This window comes from Malaclemys terrapin, chromosome 6 (genome assembly GCF_027887155.1).
Source record: "Malaclemys terrapin pileata isolate rMalTer1 chromosome 6, rMalTer1.hap1, whole genome shotgun sequence".
NCBI classification, from domain to species: domain Eukaryota; kingdom Metazoa; phylum Chordata; order Testudines; family Emydidae; genus Malaclemys; species Malaclemys terrapin.
The window spans coordinates 69,857,372-69,876,877 of NC_071510.1; the positions used below are offsets into that span (position 1 = coordinate 69,857,372).

Consider the following 19,506-nt stretch of genomic DNA (forward strand, 5'->3'; position numbering starts at 1 on the left):
TCAAAGATATTCTAATAACGAACACCCAGCTAGTGGTTCAAACAGATGGTTCATAAAGCCACTAAGGACAGGTTCTGGTCCCAGCTAGGAGAGGAGTCTCTGATTTGTGGGGAGATATTTAACAAACCTTGCAGGAATCTTGCTGTAGAGGTGAGTGAAGAGAGAACCCAGCCCCCTCTCCCCCAGATTTGTGAAAGGCTGTTACTGCTGTTAAGTGAACCTTAACAGAATTTATAAAAAGACATCTTCAGCTCCAACAGATAATTCAATACTATAGGAAAAGGAGAACAAGTTGGCGAAATCTGATGACCGTTACACCAAAGATTATATCATTTCCATTTCTGGAGGTAAGTATTTCTTGTAGATGGTTTTCTACTATTTAATAAAACTTGTACCTCCGAGGAACAATCTCTCTCTATCCCAGAGAACCATTGAGGAACTATGCTTGGCACCAAAAATCTGTAAACTGGAGTGAAGTGTTTGACCTGCATCTTGACTCAGCAGGTAAAGGACTGATTGGAAGCTTCCATGTAGGGTGAAAGGCGAGTCTGATGCAATAGGGATATCAGACTTTTCTTGGCCACATTGGTGCAATTAGTATGACATTGGCCCAGTTTTGTTTGATCTTGTTGAGAACCTTCAATAACAGTGTTGGTGGATATTTACAGAAAAAAGTTGAGAAATGGGTCTCCTAGAGATAGAGGTTTGAGACCTCCGTCTGGAGCAATACGTGATGCGTTTTGTGTTGGCAGCTGTGGCAAACAGATCAACCTATGACAGTGGTGGGCAACCTGCGGCCGGCCCCCCAGGGTAATCTGATTGCGGGCCGCTAGAGATTTTGCTGATGTTGACTGTCCCAGGAGCTGTGGGGGGCCGTGCCTGCGGATGGTCTATGTCAGCAAAATGTCTAACGGCCTGCAATCAGATTACCCTGATGGGCCGCCTGCGGGCTGCAGGTTGCCCACCACTGACCTACGAGAATCACCAACCTGAGAATATCATGTGAAGAGGACTCTGCAGTTCAGTTCCCATTCATAATTTAGAAAGAAATGTCTGTGGAGATGGTCTGCCATGGTGTTTTGAATACCTAGGTAGTAAGAAGCCGAGATGAGTATGTGTTGGTTATGCACCAATTCCAGAGTTTTATTGCTTCAGTACATAGAGATGGGGAACGTGCTCCTCCCTGACAGTTGATATAGAATCACAGAAGATTAGAATTGGAAGAGACCTCATGAGGTCATCTAATCCACCCCCCTGTTCAAAGCAGGACCAACCCCAACTAAATCATCCCAGCCAGGGCTTTGTCAAGCCGGGCCTTAAAAACCTCTATGGATGGAGATTACACCACCTCCCTATGTAACCCATTCAAGTGCTTCACCATGCTCCTAGTGAAATAGTGTTTCCTAATATCCAACCTAGACCTCCCCAATGCAACTTGAGACCATTGCTCTTTGTTCTGTCATCTGCCACTACTCTAAACAGCCTAATTCCATCCTCTTTAGAACCCCCCTTCAGGTAGTTGAAGGCTGCTATCAAATCCTCCTTCACTCGTCTCTTCTGCAGACTAAATAAACCCAGTTCCTTCAGCCTCTCCTCATAAGTTATTTGCCCCAGCCCCCTAATCATTTTCATTGCCTTCCACTGGACTCTCTCCAATTTGTCCACATCCTTTCTGTAGCGGGGGGGCCCCAAAACTGAACATAATACTCCATATGTGGCCTCACCAGAGCCGAATAGAGGGGAATAATCACTTCCCTCGATCTGCTGGCAATGCTCCTACTAATGCACCCAGTATGTCGTTAGCCTTCTTGGCAACAAGGGCACACTGTTGACTCATATCCAGCTTCTCATCCACTGCCAGGTCCTTTTCTGCAGAACTGCCGCTTAGCTAGTCAGTCCCCGGCCTGTAGCAGTGCATGGGATTCTTCCATCCTAAGTGCAGGATTCTGCACTTGGCCTTGTTGAACCTCATCAGATTTCTTTTGGCCCAATTCTTCAATTTATCTAGGTCACTCTGGACCCTATCCCATCATCCAGGTCACTAATGAAGATGTTGAACAAAACTGGCCCCAGGACCGACCCCCTTGGGACACTCCACTTGATACCGGCTGCCACTAGACATCGAGCCGTTGATCACTACCTGTTGAGCCTGACGACCTAGCCAGCTTTCTATCCACCTTATAGTCCATTCATCCAATCCATACTTTTTTAACTTGCTGGCAAGAATACTGTGGGAGACCGTATCAAAAGCTTTGCTGCAGTCAAGATATATCACGTCCACGCTTTCCCCATAACTGGCTCTGTGGATATCTCATCATAGAAGGCAATCAGGTTGGTCAGGCATGACTTGCCCTTGATGAATCCATGTTGATTGTTCTTGATCACCTTCATCTCCTTCAAGTGCTTCAAAATGGATTCCTTGAGAACCTTCTCCATGATTTTTCTCGGGACTGAGGTGAGGCTGACCGGTCTGTAGTTCCCTGGATTCTCCTTCTTCCCTTTTTAAAAGATGGATACTATATTTGCCTTTTTCCAATTGTCCGGGACATTCCCTGATCGCCACAAGTTTTCAAAGATAATGGCCAATGGCTCTGCAATCACATCAGCCAACTCCCTCAGAACCCTTGGACATATTATATCCGAATCCATGGACTTGTGCATATCCAGCTTTTCTAAATAGTCCTTAACCTGTTCTTTCACCAGTGAGGGCTGCTTTCACCTCCTCCCCACACTGTGCTGCCCAGTGCAGCAGTCTGGGAGCTGACCTTGTCTGTGAAGACCGAAGCAAAAAAAGCACTGAGTACTTCAGCTTTTTCCACATCATCTGTCACTAAGTTGCCTCTCCCATTCAGTAAGGGTCCCACACTCTCCTGACCTTCTTGTTGCTAACATACCTGTAGAAACCCTTCTTGTTACCCTTCACATCCCTTGCTAGCTGCAACTCCAATTGTGCTTTGGCCTTCCTGATTACACCCTACATGCTCAAGCAATATTTTTTATAGTCCTCCCTAGTCATCTGTCCAAGTTTCCACTTCTTGTAAGTTTCCTTTCTGAGTTTAAGCTCACAGAAGATTTCACTGTTAAGCCAAGCTGGTCACCTGCTATATTTGCTATTCTTTCTGCACGGTTAAGCCAAGCTGGTCACCTGCTATATTTGCTATTCTTTCTGCACATTGGGATGGTTTGTTCCTGCACCCTCAATAAGGCTTCTTTAAAATACAGCCAGCTCTCCTGAACTCCTTTCCGCCTCATATCAGCCTCCCAGGGGATCCTGCCCATCAGCTCCCTGAGGGAGTCAAAGTCTGCTTTTCTGAAGAGCAGGGTCTGTATTCTGCTGCTCTCCTTCCTTCCTTTTGTCAGGATCCTGAACTCAACCATCTCATGGTCACTGTTGCTCAGGTTGCCACCCACTTCTACTTCCCCAACCAATTCTTCCCTGTTTGTGAGCAGCAGGTCAAAAGGAGCACGGCCCCTCGGTTCCTCCAGCATTTGCACCACGAAGTTGTCCCCAACACTCTCCAAAAACTTCCTGAATTGTCTGTGCACTGCTGTATTGCTCTACCAGTGATTGAAGTCCCCCATGAGAACCAGGGCCTGTGATCTGGAAACTTCTGTTAGTTGTCTGAAGAAAGCCTCGTCTACCTCATCCTCCTGGATATACAGCAGACGCCCATCATGACATCACCCTTTTTGCTCTCACCGCTAAACTTAACCCAAAGACTCTCAACAGGCTCTCAATATAATACACTCATGTTGTCTGTTATTATCTTTACTGACTTCAAACTGATTTAGAGGTAGAAAGCATAGGCAAGCATTTTTCACTGCTCTCAGGTCTTGTTCAGGTTCTTCCACCAGTTAAGTGAATGTAGAACTTATTGGAGAACAGTCAGTAACCTGCCTAGATTGTATTTGCTGGATTTGCACATCCCTGTAAACCTTGGAGACGTAACCTGGCATGCTGCACTACACAGAAATATGTGGATATGCGTCACAGCAGTTGAAGGCAATATCTAATTGTAACTTGAGGGCTGCCCTGAATTCTTGAGATGAGATTCGCTAGTGCGAGAAATCTGCTAGTTGCTAGGTATGCTCTGCCTGTTAACGCATCCAGGGAAGCCCCTATAAAATCTAGACACTGTAGTGGAGTCAAAATGGACTTTTTGAAATTGATTTGAAGGCCCAGGCTATAAAACAGAGAACATGTGATCTCTGCTATCTCCAGCACTTCCCAATAGGATCTCTTTTTTTCAGCCAATCATTTAAATACAGGAAAATAATTATGCCCAAATGACAAAGGTGGGGAACAACTACTGCCAGCATCTTTGAGAACACCCTTCATGCTAAGGATAGTCCAAAAGGAAGCACCTTGTGTTGATACTGTTCATTGTTGATTTGGCAATGAAGAAACCTCCTGTGTAATATGTAAATAGCATCATGAAAACACGTGTCTGGTTCACGATTCTTGACCTACAAATCTCCTAATTCTAATGACCAAATTATTGCTGCCAGGGTCACCATCCTGAATTTAGAAGTGAGGTCACTTCTTGTTCTAGTACTTGACCATGAGAAGGATCCCTAAAAGCGGGACAGGGAGGGATAGGAGGGATAGCCTTGAAATGGATAGCGTAACCCAAAGCTATGGATTCCAAAACCCATTTGTCCGATGTTATATGCTCGCATGCATCCTGAAAATGGGAGAGGTGGCATCCGAAAGGAGGGAGGGGGTAGGATGTTTCAGCTGTAAAGTCCCCCTTTGACTGGGGATGGTTCAGACTCTTGACCAAATCATCAAAATTGTCACTTGGAGGACATGGATGGCTGAGAAAATGTAGTTATAGCTGATGGGATTTTCAGCCAGAAAGTTCGAACCTCTTATGGTCCTTACTGTATGGGGTGGACTTGAGCTATGTTGCCTACCTCGTTCATTAACGGCATCTACTACTAGGGAGTTCAGAGCTGGGTGAGAGAATAGAAACTCTGATTCTCCATCAGGAACATAATAGTTTTTATCAATTCTGTTGTAGGTAGGCAGTGTTGTAGCTGGGGTTTGCCAAACAGTCTTAATAGGCTCCCTAAGAGCCTCATGCACTTGAATAGCAATTCTCATTGATGACAAGGTGTGTAAGATATCTAGGAGCTTATGGTGGACTCCTGAAACTCCGCTAAGGTAGGGGTTCTCAATCTTTTTCTTTCTGAGGCCCACCCAATATGCTTAAAAACTTCACAGCCCACATGTGGAACAACTGTTTTTCTAACTATAAAAGCCAGGGCCAGAGTTAGGGGGTAGTAACCAGGGCAACTGCTCACGGCTCCATGCTACAGGGGGCTCCATAAAGCTAAGCCGCTCAGGCTTCAGACCCACCATGGCAGGGCTCCAGCTTTGGCTTTCTGCCCTGGGCCCTAGCAAGTCTAGTGCCAACCCTGATTGGCAGACCCTCTGAAACCTGCTTGGTTGAGAACCACTGCTCTAAGGGAATCTGAAATATGTCAGCAACTCGTGTCATCAATTCCTGAAATGGTCTGAAGTCATCTTCCACAGAAGGTGGTGGAGGCATGACAACTTCCTCCGGTGATGAAGAGGAAACATTCATAAGAGGTGTCACCTCCTTGTCTGCCCTTGTTCCTCAAACGTCTCTTCCTCTTGCATGGGTGGTAGTAAAGAGGGTTAAGGAGAATGGGTCCTTTTCTGTTCCCTCTGGTGGGGTGAAGACCTCATCAAAAATTTCTGGTGATAGAACATCCACCGATCCCAGAAAGGCCACTGAGGGGGGACAAAAGGCATAGGTGGAGGCATCTGTATTTCTGCCAGGAGGGTGTCATTAGAGGTCTATGCACTTGTAAAACATCAGGGCAGGAGGGATAGTGATGTGTTCTAGAACAGATAGTGGAAGACTGCACAGAGAGCTGAGAATCTGAAGCATCCTATTCCACATACTCTGGAGTATGGTGGGAAGTTGTTCAGCTTGCAAAGACGACAAGGGCGAGCATGGTTCCCTATGTGATAGAGGGGGTGGTGACCGAATGGGTCTTGATGCTGACAAACCCCAGCACTCATTAATAGGGGAGACTCTGGCTCTGAAGAGACTATCATGTCCTGAACTCTTGCGTTACTGACAGTAAACACTGGCCTGTGAGAGAGCCTGTAGTGTATGGTTTCTATACCAATGTAATTGGCACTGAGAGCCTGGCCTGGGACTGTGTCGGTTTCAATTCCCTTGGTACCATATGAGGCTTGGCAGTCTTTGGTACAGTTGACTTCCTTGATATTGATACTGAGTTTTGGTCTGGGACAGGCTTAACTCTTTTCACCTATGTCTCTGCCAGCCAGGATCCAGGTACCCAAACTCGATACTAAGTCGGTCTTAGACTGAGTTTTCTTCGTTGCTTTTCGTACCAGCATCACTCTAAACCTGCATGGAACTCCCTTTGGAAGCGGAGGTCTCTGTAGCTCTCCTGTGCTTCGGTGACTGAGATTCTCTTGAAGATTTACTCCCTACCTCCTTCTGTTTAGCGGCAGATGAGGACTTTGGTACTGTAGAAGTATTTGATGCTGCAATACCGCCTACCTTTCTAGTGGTCTTTGTTGACTGAGGTCTTGGCATGGAAGGGGCACTATTGGTACTGGGAGATCTATGTACAGGGGAGTTCTCTAACCCTTGGATCTGAAGCTGAATGTAAGGCTTGCTCCATCGTTAGAAGTTGAAACTTGATCTCCCTATTTTTATCAGGATCTACTTTTGAAGGATGTGCAGCTCTTGCACTTACTAGGCATATGGGTATCACCCAAACAACAGAGGCACTGGGGGTGGCCATCACTGATTAGAATAGACTCATGGCAGGAGACGCCCCTCTTGAATCCCAGGGAACTCAGCATTCCCAAGGAAAAATGACCAAAAAATCCCCCAATAACCCGCAAGAAGAGAAAGTTCTAAACTAAGAATAAAAAGATTTAAAAATAAAATTTAAGGGAGGGGGAGGGAGAGGAAGAGAGAAAAGGAAACACTAAAAGGTAAGTAACTATTAACTATCTATCCAAATGCTGAACAGAGAAGAGGCAAAAGTTGCAGAATCTGTCTCAGGCCAAAGGCAGTTGGTTGAGAAGGAATGGAGGGCTGTTTGCCCGCACAGCCCCATGTAATCTCGGTGCAGGGCAAAAGGAATAAATGGGCACCACTACCAAAAATCTCTGATCAAAGGCACAGGCACACTTGAAGTAAAGAACCCATAGTCCCGCCCACAAGATGAGCACCAATCTTGGTACCCACAGTGCTCTATGAACGGCCCCCAGTGCAGATCAGGCGATGGAAAATGGGAGGAGAATGATCCTGACCTGGAAGTTGAGGAATCCCAGGCTTCAGTGGAGAAAGGTAGAGCCAGCCTGAAAGTGTGAGCAACTGGCCGGACTCGTCCATACACCAGAATGAAGAGGGAACTGGTGCCAACAGTGGAAATGCTATCACTGGCACTGAGTACACCTCTGTTGTTTCCGGTGCTGGAAGTGGTGTTAACCTCGAAGTTGGCAGCAGCGCCAATGTGACTGATGGTGGCAAAGTGGAGGGCGGTGAGTGGAGCCACAGTAACATCAACTGAACCAACAGCAGGGGTGCTGAAGACATTCCCAGTTCTGAGGAGGTCCCTTGTGCTGAGCCTGGCATTGGCCCTGCTTCCACTGACTGTGGAAGAGAAACATCAGGGTGCAGTGCCGACAGACCCACAGATTCAGCAGCTCGCCTAGCCAACGAGGCTATAAATGACACAGCCATGGCGAAGTCTTGGACCAAAGGCAAGATTGGGACAAAAAGGAAGAGGAGATCCGTGGTTGCCTGATACGTTGCTGATGCAGAAACAGCCAGTGCTGGCATCGCCCTCATTGGTACCGGACTCAACAAACACCCCATGTCCGAACTGGGGTTGACAGTATGGGGTGTGTCACTTCCTTGTGCAGTACTAGAAAGTGGTTGACGGGACCTCCTCCATCCCATGCGCTAGCATTCACATCATACCAGTCTGCACTCCTTCTGAAAGAGACAGATGAGTTCCCACACAACTTGGAGCGACCTTGATGGTCTTATGTGATCTTTTTCTCAGCGCAGTTGAGGAGGAGTGACTCCTCTGTCTCTTCGGAGAGGTGCCAGCTCCAGAACGCGAAGTAGCAGCACTCTCAGAACCCAAGGGTGTCATCTGATCCAATGTAGGCCTTGGTGCTGAAGCAGGCCACGTGACCTGTTCAAGCAAGTGCTGCTTTAGACAAAGATCTCTCGCCACCTGAGTCTGTTTCATGACAATTTGCAAATTGAACACCACTCCTTGACATGGGCTTTGCCTCAGCACAGCAAGCACCGTGTATGGGGATCATTCCTCAACATGACAATGTTTAAACTATGGTGAGGGCATCATCAATGAAATATTTAAACTAACGCTAATTAAGGGAACTAGTTAACTATATGCAACTAGAAAAATTCTCTACAAAATAGAGAGGTTATAAGGTTAGGAGCCACACAGAGCTCCAACTCCAGCCTTGGGTGGTAGGAAAGGACTGAGGGGGGGTCAGGGCGGCGCCACCTCATATAGCCAGGGCTATAGCTACGAGGCATGAGCACTGCCCATCTACAGGTACTGTTAGGCAAAATTATACTGCTCCCGTGCACTGGGCGCGAACACACCTATGTAGAATATATGGCTGCATCTTCTCAAAGAAGAATTTGTGTTTCCTCCTAATCTCTTTTCTCTACCTCTATCACCACATGAGCACTATTCTTATCACCCAGACTCATATTAGTGCAGGATCCAACTCTTACTCAGCAATCCTTCTCTTGGTACCAGATCCTTTTGAGTTAGGTTTTATGCTCTTCAGGATTTGTGTCCGCAAGAAAAAATATTTAACTGCTTGTAAAATTCCAAACGCTGCTATGATGCTGCATAAATAAGATGCTGTTGTCAGATATGACAAACACCATGTTACTCTTAAAAAAAAAAAAAAGTGTAAATTAGTTTTATGATTTGTGGTGCAGATGTGAGAATTTGACACTAAGTGTGAAAAATTAATTTTCCTGCCTATCTTACCAATAACCTGGGAGGAGAATTTGTTCTTCTTAAGTTCCAGGAACAGAACTTTGGAAAGTGTTCTGCTTGATTTCTGAGTAGGCAGTTACCAAGTGAAGGCTGTTTAAGCTAAGTGAAATATATTCATGTGTTGTATATTAGACACCACCAAGTTAGTGTTAAGGACCAATTGTAAACAATTTTGAAGATGGACAGTACTGCTCAGCTTCCCAAAGAAGAATTTTAACCTACTTACAAGAAAGCAAAAAATTTTTACAAGGTATTTTGCATTACTGCCTGATCTGAATATATGTATGGAAGAGGTCTAGTCTTTTCTGAGCAGGAGGAATTTAGAGCTCAAATGTTAGCAAATACACTAATATTTACTAACTTCCATCAAAAAACCAAGGTAACGCTAAATGTTTTCCATCTTGTTTTCTGCTAACAAAAAAATCTATATGGCAAAGACTGGCAATATGACTTGGGTGCATAACACTAAACATATTAGAAATCAATATGTTTAATAAAATAGGTTGTGATTTTCAAGGTAGCCTAAGGGAGTTAGGCACTCAACTTCTATTTAAGGTTTGTGGGATTTGGTCCCATAGGTTCTTCAGAAAATACCAGCCACGGCTTTTGTTCTAACAGGAAAATGATCAACTTACATCACATAAGGCACCATAACGAAGAGTTGATAATAAGGAGTGGACATGACTCTCACTTGTGAAATATAACCGAGTACGAACATGACGTTCAGGAGACATAACACCTCTGGAGTATCTAAAATCAAAAGTATAGTGGAAAAAAGACGTAGTCAATTATTTAAGACATTAAAATATACCCATATTAGAAAACTGTTACTACAATCTTACTATAAATCCTTTGAAGTAAGCATAGCTTTACTGATAGCTTAAGCTTATAAGCACGTGGTTATCTATCACGGTTGCGGGAACATTTAAGTACTGAAGACAATTTGCAGCATACATGTAATAAAAAATTCTGAACTTACAGAGGGTGAAGCTTGTTTACAGTGTCATCATCCTGAGTCCTCTGAAGGTCAGAACGAATTTTCCTAACTAGAGGAGTGCAGTAGCCTTTGGCAATCTCTAGTTTCTCAACCTTGGAAATACCATATTCCTGGAGAGAAAGAAATTAAGTTTTTGAAACCAAACTATAAAGAACACTGAAGTGAATTTTGAATTCAAGACTCATAACTGAAAAACAGTAGCTACCTATCTGCCACTTCTTGTGGTTGAAAAACATGGATTTTAAGTGTCGGAACATGGACAAAGAAATTGCACTGGAAATGTATGAACTATGAATGGAAAGAATGTTTCCTATGGTGGCAGCAAAAAAGTACCAAGCTCCTTCATACCAGGATGAATCTGATTTTTGAAAGAAGGTTCTCTTTTGTGGTCTAACTGAAAGAAGGAGGCATTTTATTTTTTCATTTGACCTCCAACAGTTGCAAGAAAGGTACTGCCCTTCTTCTGAAGGAAGTATGGCAGTCAAATATAATCTAAAAACAACAGTAAGAAATCTCCATTAACATCAAAATGATACTCTTGGTCATTTTGGGCACTTAGAATATTCACTTTAAAATTTTCTTTCAGGAGTCCCCTGCTCAATGAAACTGACAATCATACACTGCTGGTGATGTCCCCCAACACCATAACAGAACTTCTGGTTACTGTGGAAAGCAAAGTAAGGGCCTTTTTCTTTGTATGTTATGTTGGTTTGTCAACTTTTTTTTTTTAAGGGAGTATTCTTATTTTATATGTACTGTTTTCCCATTGCTCCAAATAACCTATTTAAAGAAAACTTGGCAAATCCCTATAATATGGCATTTACCTGATGAGCCTGTCTTTCTTTCGCTCCCTCCCTACACTGGCATTAGGACAGGTCCAGTGGTACTCTACTTCCCTTCCTACCCCAACAGTGATATTCTGTAATCAGTAACATGACCAGCATACCGAGGGTAATTGTGTTATACCCAGCCTGACTGATTCTGGACTTCGGGTGACCTAAACGACAAGCAATTTGAAGTCCATACTATGCAGGACTTCCCTCCCACCTTTGCCATGTTGAGTACTCAGCATACTACAAATGTAAATGGAGTCCTCTCTTCTATTTGTAGATCACCTTTAAGACCACTAAATGCAAAGCCTGAAATGTAGTTTAATTTCCACCGAATTTTCTTGATGTAAAAATATATTGAATAGTAATGGGAATTTGCCTCAGTTTCAGTTGTTACAATCAGTTAAATAAAACCAATCCACTTGCATTCCTCTCTATGTACCATCCTATTTCAGTGAGTGATTCAATTTTTAAATATTTTTTTTCATAAAACAGAAAAAAATTCTATTGGTAAATACATTCTGAATTTAAGAACATCTTATCTGTGTCAAATATTCCTATACAGACTATAAATAGGCTTAGTAAACCAAGTATTCATTTTCAGCATTAACACAAAGAACCAACACAAGCAAATCAGGTTGCTGAATGAGCAAAATGACTTCTTTATCCAATATCCAGCTATTTGTACAAAAAAAACTGCACATGGACTTCTAGCCTTCAACAGTTCAACATTTCTGTAGTGCAGGACAGCACACTCCACTTTCAAAACAATCTTAATTTGTCCAATGGCACCCAACACCTTAATATGAGAATTCAGCCCATTCTTTCAAGAGCTGACAAACTTGTACAAAAATATTGCCAATAAGTACAAGCTATGAAGGTTACAGATGTGCATAAGGTACAATATTTGTATTCCAGTTAGATGTTTATTTGTATCTTCTCAGGCTCTCAATGTTCCATGTCACGATATGAGATCTGATCCCCATGGGCAACTCCCAACAGCCAAGAGTTTTAAAGGTATTATACAGTGGTATTTCAATTAGAGAGTTAGTTCTCTTCATGAAAAAAAGTTTTTTCTCATCTAGGCAAAGAACTAGTAGACAGAATTGGAAATCAGACCTTGCAGAGCAGACATTTTATCAGAAATGATGCTACATATATTAAGCAAAAAAATGAAGGCAAATCCATTACTAGAGTGAATGAATTAGCCTGATTCACAGAGAAAGAATTCTAATTATATGCCAATGAGAGACATTAACATTGAAGGTTATATTTAGGGTTTTTTTCCCCTTAGTCTACTCAGCACAATACAGAACGCAGTTTAGATTTGACTGACAACGGTATCTATGTGTCCATCTACATCCAGTGAAATTCCATGTAATGTATATGACTATTTGGTTTTCAAATTGCACTGCAGACAGTAGATTAAGGGGAAAAAAAGGAAATGTGAAGCAAACAGATCTAGAACCATGTGGCGAAGATACTACTAATGTGCATTCGTTTCCATAATCTTGCTCTATGTGTTTTTGCCAGGAACTCTGCTTTTTTAAGTTTTGTTTCCTTTACTGATAGGAGACAGTTTGCTCCCACACTAACAGTGAGATAACTATTTCCTACCTTCCTGGTTCCCTGTTGAATGCCATTCGTTAGTAGATACTATTTTGTTTAGCAATATGGATGACTACGATATAATTTTATAGATATTAACCAAATTGTATTTTTTTGCCTGATGAGCATCTGTCTTGTTAGAAATAACAGAAGGAATCTGTATTTAACTGCTAGCATAATATTTAAAACCAAAACCAAAATGCATTTTAGCAGTAGAAAGCTCCATTTTGGTTTAAATTCTTTACCAGTTTGCCTATTATCATTTAACTGAAACTAACTGTGCCCCTTATAATCAGCCTGAGAAGGAAGCAAAAGGGCTGACAAAAAAATCCAACTTCAGATAGGGACATCTTTGATTACTCCAATTATACTGCCCTCCTTAATCTGCAAAGAATAGTCGTTATGGGGCACTTAGTTTTAGCACATTGGGCTAATGGGAACTAAGACCTAGTCACATTTATGCAAGATACTAGAAAATTCACTCTACATTTAATAGATTTGATGGACTATGAACTACTAATTTATTGTGAGGCCAGTTAATCTGTACATTCAATCTCTTCAGTAAACAGAAGGTCATCTTGGAGCCTTTAGTCACTGCAAAATACAGAAGCCTTCCAAAAACAGGAGACAGCAAGCATTTTTTACAGATTTTTATTTTAAAGGTGCCATATTAATGTTGTAAAGTGCTTACCTGAGGGATCACAATGTCAGCTAATGCCTTTGATAGCCTGTATAATTCCATTGTGTTTTCTAATTTTAAGGATCCATTATGTTGGACATCATATTTTATACAGTCGTAAATATCAGGGATTTTGCTGATGTCATATCTTCCATTCTTTGTTTTAAAGTCCTTTTCCAGCTTGGCCCACCTGCGCAGCATTAACTCTAGTGTTTCACTATGGTAAAGTTGAATATCTAGACAGAAAAATATTTTACTCTTATTTCACTATTTAGGATTGATCAGCCAATAGAAAAGTTAAACTGATTTAAATGTATTATTGAAATTATGGTCTTAAAATGTGTTTTAAGGGTAAAACAACGTTAACTCACTCCAGATAACAAATGCATTGAGACAAAGTGGTCAGAGGGCTGTGACTACTACACCTCTACCCCGATATAATGCGAACTGATACAACACGAATTTGGATACAATACAGTAAAGCAGCACTCTGGGGGGTAAGAGGGACAAGACGGGACACTGCATGCTCCGGCGGATCAAAGCAAGTTCGATATAATACGGTAAGATTTTTTGGCTCCCGAGGACAGCGTTGTATTGGGGTAGAGGTGTACTACAAAGATACTTGAAATCATTATCTGAAGGGCTCAAAAAAGGGGGAATAGTTATGTGTATGGGTACTTTTGAACTCTCAGTTTTCACTGCTACTACCCTGTTTCCCTGAAAATAAGACAGTGTCTTATATTAATTTTTGCTCCCAAAGATGCGCTAGGTCTTATTTTCAGGGGATGTCTTATTTTTCAGAAATGAAAAATGCCTTATTATCGGTGGATGCCTTATTATCGGGGAGGTCTTATTATCGGGGAGATGCCTTATATTACAACGAGAGGCAAAACTGTAAGTAGGCCTTATTTTCGGAGGATGTCTTATTTTCGGGGAAACAGGGTAGCATGGAACTATTACATGGTAACTAAGACAGCAGCATGTCTGCTCTAGCCCCAGCTCCCTTTTCCAAGTACATCGTTAGGTCTTCAGGCAGAATTGTAGCATGATAAATCATATACAGTGTGGTTTTAAGAAGTACTCAGGGACTTCTTTAAAATTTTAGATTAAAATATTTTTTTCTGGGGATGTGTCCCCTATTTCCCATCCACTCCTTTACACATCCCAAGTGCAGAAGATAGGAATATGGGGATCCAGGAGACTGACAGGAGCCAGGGCAGATGCCCCAAATTGCAGACAAGAGGTTTGGATGGGGAAAAGGATCAATAATGGTAGAACATCAATTCTAGCTATCAGTACAAGTCCTACAGAGATAAAATGCAATTTAAAAAAATGAAGTTGTTTTAATACTACACAATTTATAGAACATTTCTATTCATCATGGCCCTTTTTTAGTGTAGAGCAAACTAAAGCTTTAATGAAGATACTAACATTCAAAGGAAATCTTCACTTAAATTACATTTAGAGCAGCCTACCCTCTTTGTAAACTTATGGTTTTGCAGCATATTTGAGTATCAAAGGGGTAGCCGTGTTAGTCTGGATCTGTAAAAGCAGCAATGAGTCCTGTGGCACCACTAGAATAATAGACGCATTGGAGCATGAGCTTTCGTGGGTGAATACCCACTTCTTCGGATGCATGTAGTGGAAATTTCCAGAGGCAGGTATAAATATGCAAGCAAGAGTGAGTCAGGCTAGAGATAACGAGGTTAGTTCAATCAGGGAGGATGACGCCCTCTTCTAGCAGTTGAGGTGTGAACACCAAGGGAGGAGAAACTGCTTTTGTAGTTGGCTACCCATTCACAGTCTTTGTTTAATCCTGAGCTGATGGTGTCAAATTTGCAGATGAACTGAAGCTCAGCAGTATGAATGTATCATTAGCAAAAATCTGTGAGACAGTGAAGCTAACGAGGAAAGGGTGCCTGCCTTCTGCGTATCCATTAAAGTTAGGGGTCTCAAATGGACAGAAGTCAAATTAAACACACATTTTAAAATATTTCAGTTACCCGCGGACTTGGGATCTTCCATTCGCTGCCTGATTTGAGAAGTCAAACTCTGGATCAAGGAATAAACCTTGTCACATGTTCTCACAGGATTTCTGATCACCTTCATTGATTTCATCAGAGAGATGCTTCCAGATGGAGTAAGCTGCAGTATGAGATAAAACAGAAATATTGGTTATATCTAAATACACCTGTACCCCGATATAACGCTGTCCTTGGGAGCCAAAAAAATCTTACTGCGTTATAGGTGAAACAGCGTTACACTGAACTTGCTTTGATCCGCCGGAGTGCGCAGCCCCGCCCCCCCGGAGCACCACTTTACGGCGTTATATCTGAATTCATGTTATATCGGGGTAGAGGTGTATCTAGGAAATCCTAATGGCATGAATTAACAAAACCAACCCCTCCACATCTCTCAACTCTCAGATTTCCAGACTCAACATATGCATAAAAGTACAAAGTCCACGACTTCCTTAAAGTCAGAATTAACACACTTTGATATAAATCAAGAGCAGAAAGCTTAACCCACATGCCAAAAGCTAAGGCTATATGAGATACTTAGAGGGTAAACTATTCTGTATGGAATACCACAGCGATGTCAGGAATAGAATTAAACTTCCCCACTTATGTTAATTATTTTATTCTGAAAAGTGAGGAAGTTCACAACTTTGTGCACATTTAATAATTTATTGTACTTTGTTTTTAATAACAAAGATTTTTTAAAAAGCTTTGTAAAGAGAAATCCAAATGGTACACTGTGGCTAAATGCTCCTAATACATCATGAAAGGAAACTTTACAGAACAAAACTTAATTGGAGGGAGCAGGTACATTTGGATTCTAACAATAACTGATTTTTTTTTTAAAAATCAATACATGGCTGCTCCTGCACAGACATTTTATTTCTTTCAGGATAGAACATAAAAAAGTTACTAGCAGGAACCAACAGTAAATCCTCCAGAACTGAACCAATCGTTAACTTCAGGAGCCAAGCATGATCACCATTAAGTAAGCCAGTAATGCTATATAAGACACTGGAGTGTTGCTGAATGGCTGTTGATTTAACTTCACTTTTTAGAAAGGTGAAGTGCAGGGTAAGAGAGTGGTCAATCATAATATTTAAACATGTAATTTCACATTTTAGGAGACCTGCAGAACCTTTTCCCTTTTTTCAGACAGAAATCCAGCTCCCTGTTCAGATCTTTCCCCCACATAAGCAGAGAGCAGTCCTAGAAGTAGCAACAGCATCTGGAGGAAGCACATACTGCCTTACAATAGCCTATTAGATACTACAAACAGCAGTAATCTAATTGCAATGAGGATAAGAAGGTAGGGGAAGCGGATCCCCTCTGCTCTCACCCTCCAAACTTTTGGAGCAAATGTGGGAAGCCAGGAGATGAAACACTCTCCTCCAATTAACAAGAGAACATGGGCATGTGGTGGCAAGGCAGGAGTACCTGTGCTCTCAAAGAATCTGAGACAGCCTGGAGGTCAGAGGGATAAGTAACCCCTCCCCAAAAAAGGTAGGAACAGATGGGTGCAGGACAGAAAAGTACTCAGTGGAACACCTACTCAGTACTGAACTACCCGGTGGAGGGTTGGATATAAGGATATATAATATGATGGTGTTTGCCCTGAATCTCTCATTCAGAATGGGTCAGGCTCAATCTCCTCCTCACCCGGCAGTTCACTATTCTTCTCTCTTTATGCTATCTGAATACCCGCTCTTTCTGGCCCTCTGTCACTCTATTTGCCACCATGAAAGAAAGGACAAAGTGATGCCTCTGTGGTGCCGCACCAAGAATGTTTAGCACTCATGCTCGAGATAAAATAATCCCTGGACTCCATGAGAAATTTTAAGGATGGAGGAGAAAAATCCCATTGAGGTCATTGGCAGTACTACTCAAGCATGTGCACGTGATAACACAATGAGCAAAAAAGTTTCCTTACCAGAATGCTCGATTCTTGGGGTAATGAACCTCTATGTGCTTCCAGCTTCCCCTTTCTTCCCCATAACCTATGAGGGAGCTACTGCTGTTACAGAAAACATCTACCTCTACCTACTCTGTTGACATTAGGCACTCTGTGCCCCCTCTTTATGACACAGTAATTCAGCAAGGGCAGGTCTTTGGAGAAACAAAAATTGGAGGGACAAGACATGTGGGGTTCTGAAAATAGCTAAAATTAACACAGACACCATCAACTTAAAATTCAAAAACGAAAAGTCAGTCGTATACCATGATTCTTATCTAAAAGACCAAAGTTCAGTAGTTGCTGCTGCTCTTCAAACTAGACTGAATTAACATTACATCAAAACACTCAAATGCCATCTAATTACTCAATTTTCAAATAGAACTGTTGAACTTAATGTTAATGTGACACTGTATGGATTATGTGAGACACTTAATATTATTACCAATATTATAAAATTGCAAGGAATCTTACCAGATATGTTGTGTAAGGAATCAGTGAAAATGTTATGTTTTCACAAGTACGATAATCTTGTTTATATGTTTGTATCATCTTTGTATCATGAATTACAAATGTGTGTTGATATATCTGTATTTCAAACTTGTGCTGTGCTTCTGGGTGACACCCCCAGACAGACTGGCATCAGCACTAACCAGCCTGCTTGTTGGCCTATCCAAGGCAATCAGCTATACAATTAACCCATTGAAAGGCAACAGCTACACCTTATGAAAGTCAGCAAGACATGTAGGGGCATGCCTGTGGACAGAGAACTCTAAGATTTTTCCATGTCATGTGCTGTAAAGCTTGTGTTTGGGACAAAGGAAGTACAGGCCACATGCGAAGGATATAAAAAGGCAGAGGCATCATCTCCATTTTGTCTTCAATCCTACTTCTTACCTCTGCAGCAACTTCTCTACAAACTGAAGCTTTGAACAAAGGACTGAATGAACCATCCGAGCTTTGGATGTGTTCCAGAGGGACTTTCAAGCCAGCAAACTCACCAATATTGCTACAAGCCCAATATATGGGCTCTGAAGTCTTATATATGTATTTGATTGCTTGACCATTCAACAGCCCTCTTCTTGTTCTTTTCTTCTTTTATAATAAACCTTTAGTTTTAGATACTAAAGGACTGGCTGGCAGCTAGGGTTGCCAACTTTGTTTGAAGCTATTCCAGGAGATTTCCCCCCCCCCCCCCCCCCCGAACATGGCAATATCGTTTTCTTAAAATATCCTATTAAAATCTCCCAGATTGCTTTCAATAGTCACCAGGAGACCGATGCCAATTCTGGGAGACTCCAGGCCAATCCTGGAGGGTTGGCAACCCTACTGGCAGCATAATATTTTTGGGTAAGAGTCAAACTAATATTGATCTGGCAATGTGGCTGGACCCTTGGGGTCAGAAGAACATTTTGTATAGTGAGCAGAGTTTCAAATAATTTCTTACTGTATGGGACTTATCTGCTGATTGGGAGCCAGAGAACAGGAATGCAATAAAGGGGGCTGTGTGATTTCTTTTTTCAGCTTCTTGATAACCAATGTGGGGGATCAGAAGCACAGTTTGTGACTGGCTGGTGAGTCTAACTTCAGTTTTAACCACCAGTTTTGGGAGAATTTGCTCTCCTTTTTGAAGCTTGCCCTGAAGTTGGCATTTTCAGTGAGGGCTACCCCAGGCACCCTGGATCACAGCTAACATATACAATAGTGACAGAAATATGTAGACCAGGGGTTCTCAAAATTCATTACACGGCAACCCCCTTCTGACAACAAAAATGACTAGAAGACCCCAGGAAGGTGACTGAAGCCTGAGCTCTCCCGCTCTGAGGGGTTCCAAAGCTTGAGGATTTCTGCCCTCGGTGGTGGAGCTTGGACTTTGGCGTCAGCCCTGAGCCCCAGCAAGTTTAACGACAGCTCTGTTGACCCCATTAAAAAGGGGTTGCAACCCACTTTGGGGTCCCGACCCACAGTTTGAGAACCACTTAGTAGACTAATCTCCCACTGCTTTGATCTCTATGCCTCATATCTAATGGCAGCCCCGACTTCAATATTATTCTGAACATTAGCAAGTTTCCATTTGTTTCTCTAGACAACAGTGAAGACAGTTCTTGGTAAACATGCTTATCTAATCATGATGAAATATTCTTAGTGTGTAGAACCAGGAGTGATCACTTCCTTTTAATTTGTACAACCTGATGTAACCTGCATTACAGTACAATGTCTTAGTATAGTAATGGAACATTTCTTTTATCTTCACTGGTTAGAAAGTAACAGCTTAGATATAGCGCACTTTAGAATTCCCAGGACCAGAATAGTGTTCTGTAAAAAAATCAGTAATGGCATACCTTTATAAC

General features: G+C 42.2%; 1 protein-coding gene across 12 annotated transcripts in view; it reads right to left on the minus strand.

Annotated features, from left to right (window-relative positions):
* Positions 1–19,506, minus strand: part of PPIP5K2 (diphosphoinositol pentakisphosphate kinase 2) — a 90,381-nt gene that overhangs the window by 24,048 nt on the left and 46,827 nt on the right. For all 12 annotated transcript variants that reach the window (XM_054032168.1, XM_054032167.1, XM_054032170.1 and 9 more), the window contains 4 exons: positions 15,190–15,331; positions 13,199–13,422; positions 10,052–10,179; positions 9,708–9,822 (listed from right to left, as the gene is read on the minus strand). In XM_054032168.1, the coding sequence (XP_053888143.1) occupies positions 9,708–9,822; positions 10,052–10,179; positions 13,199–13,422; positions 15,190–15,331 (609 nt within the window). The remainder of the gene's footprint in view (positions 1–9,707; positions 9,823–10,051; positions 10,180–13,198; positions 13,423–15,189; positions 15,332–19,506) is intronic.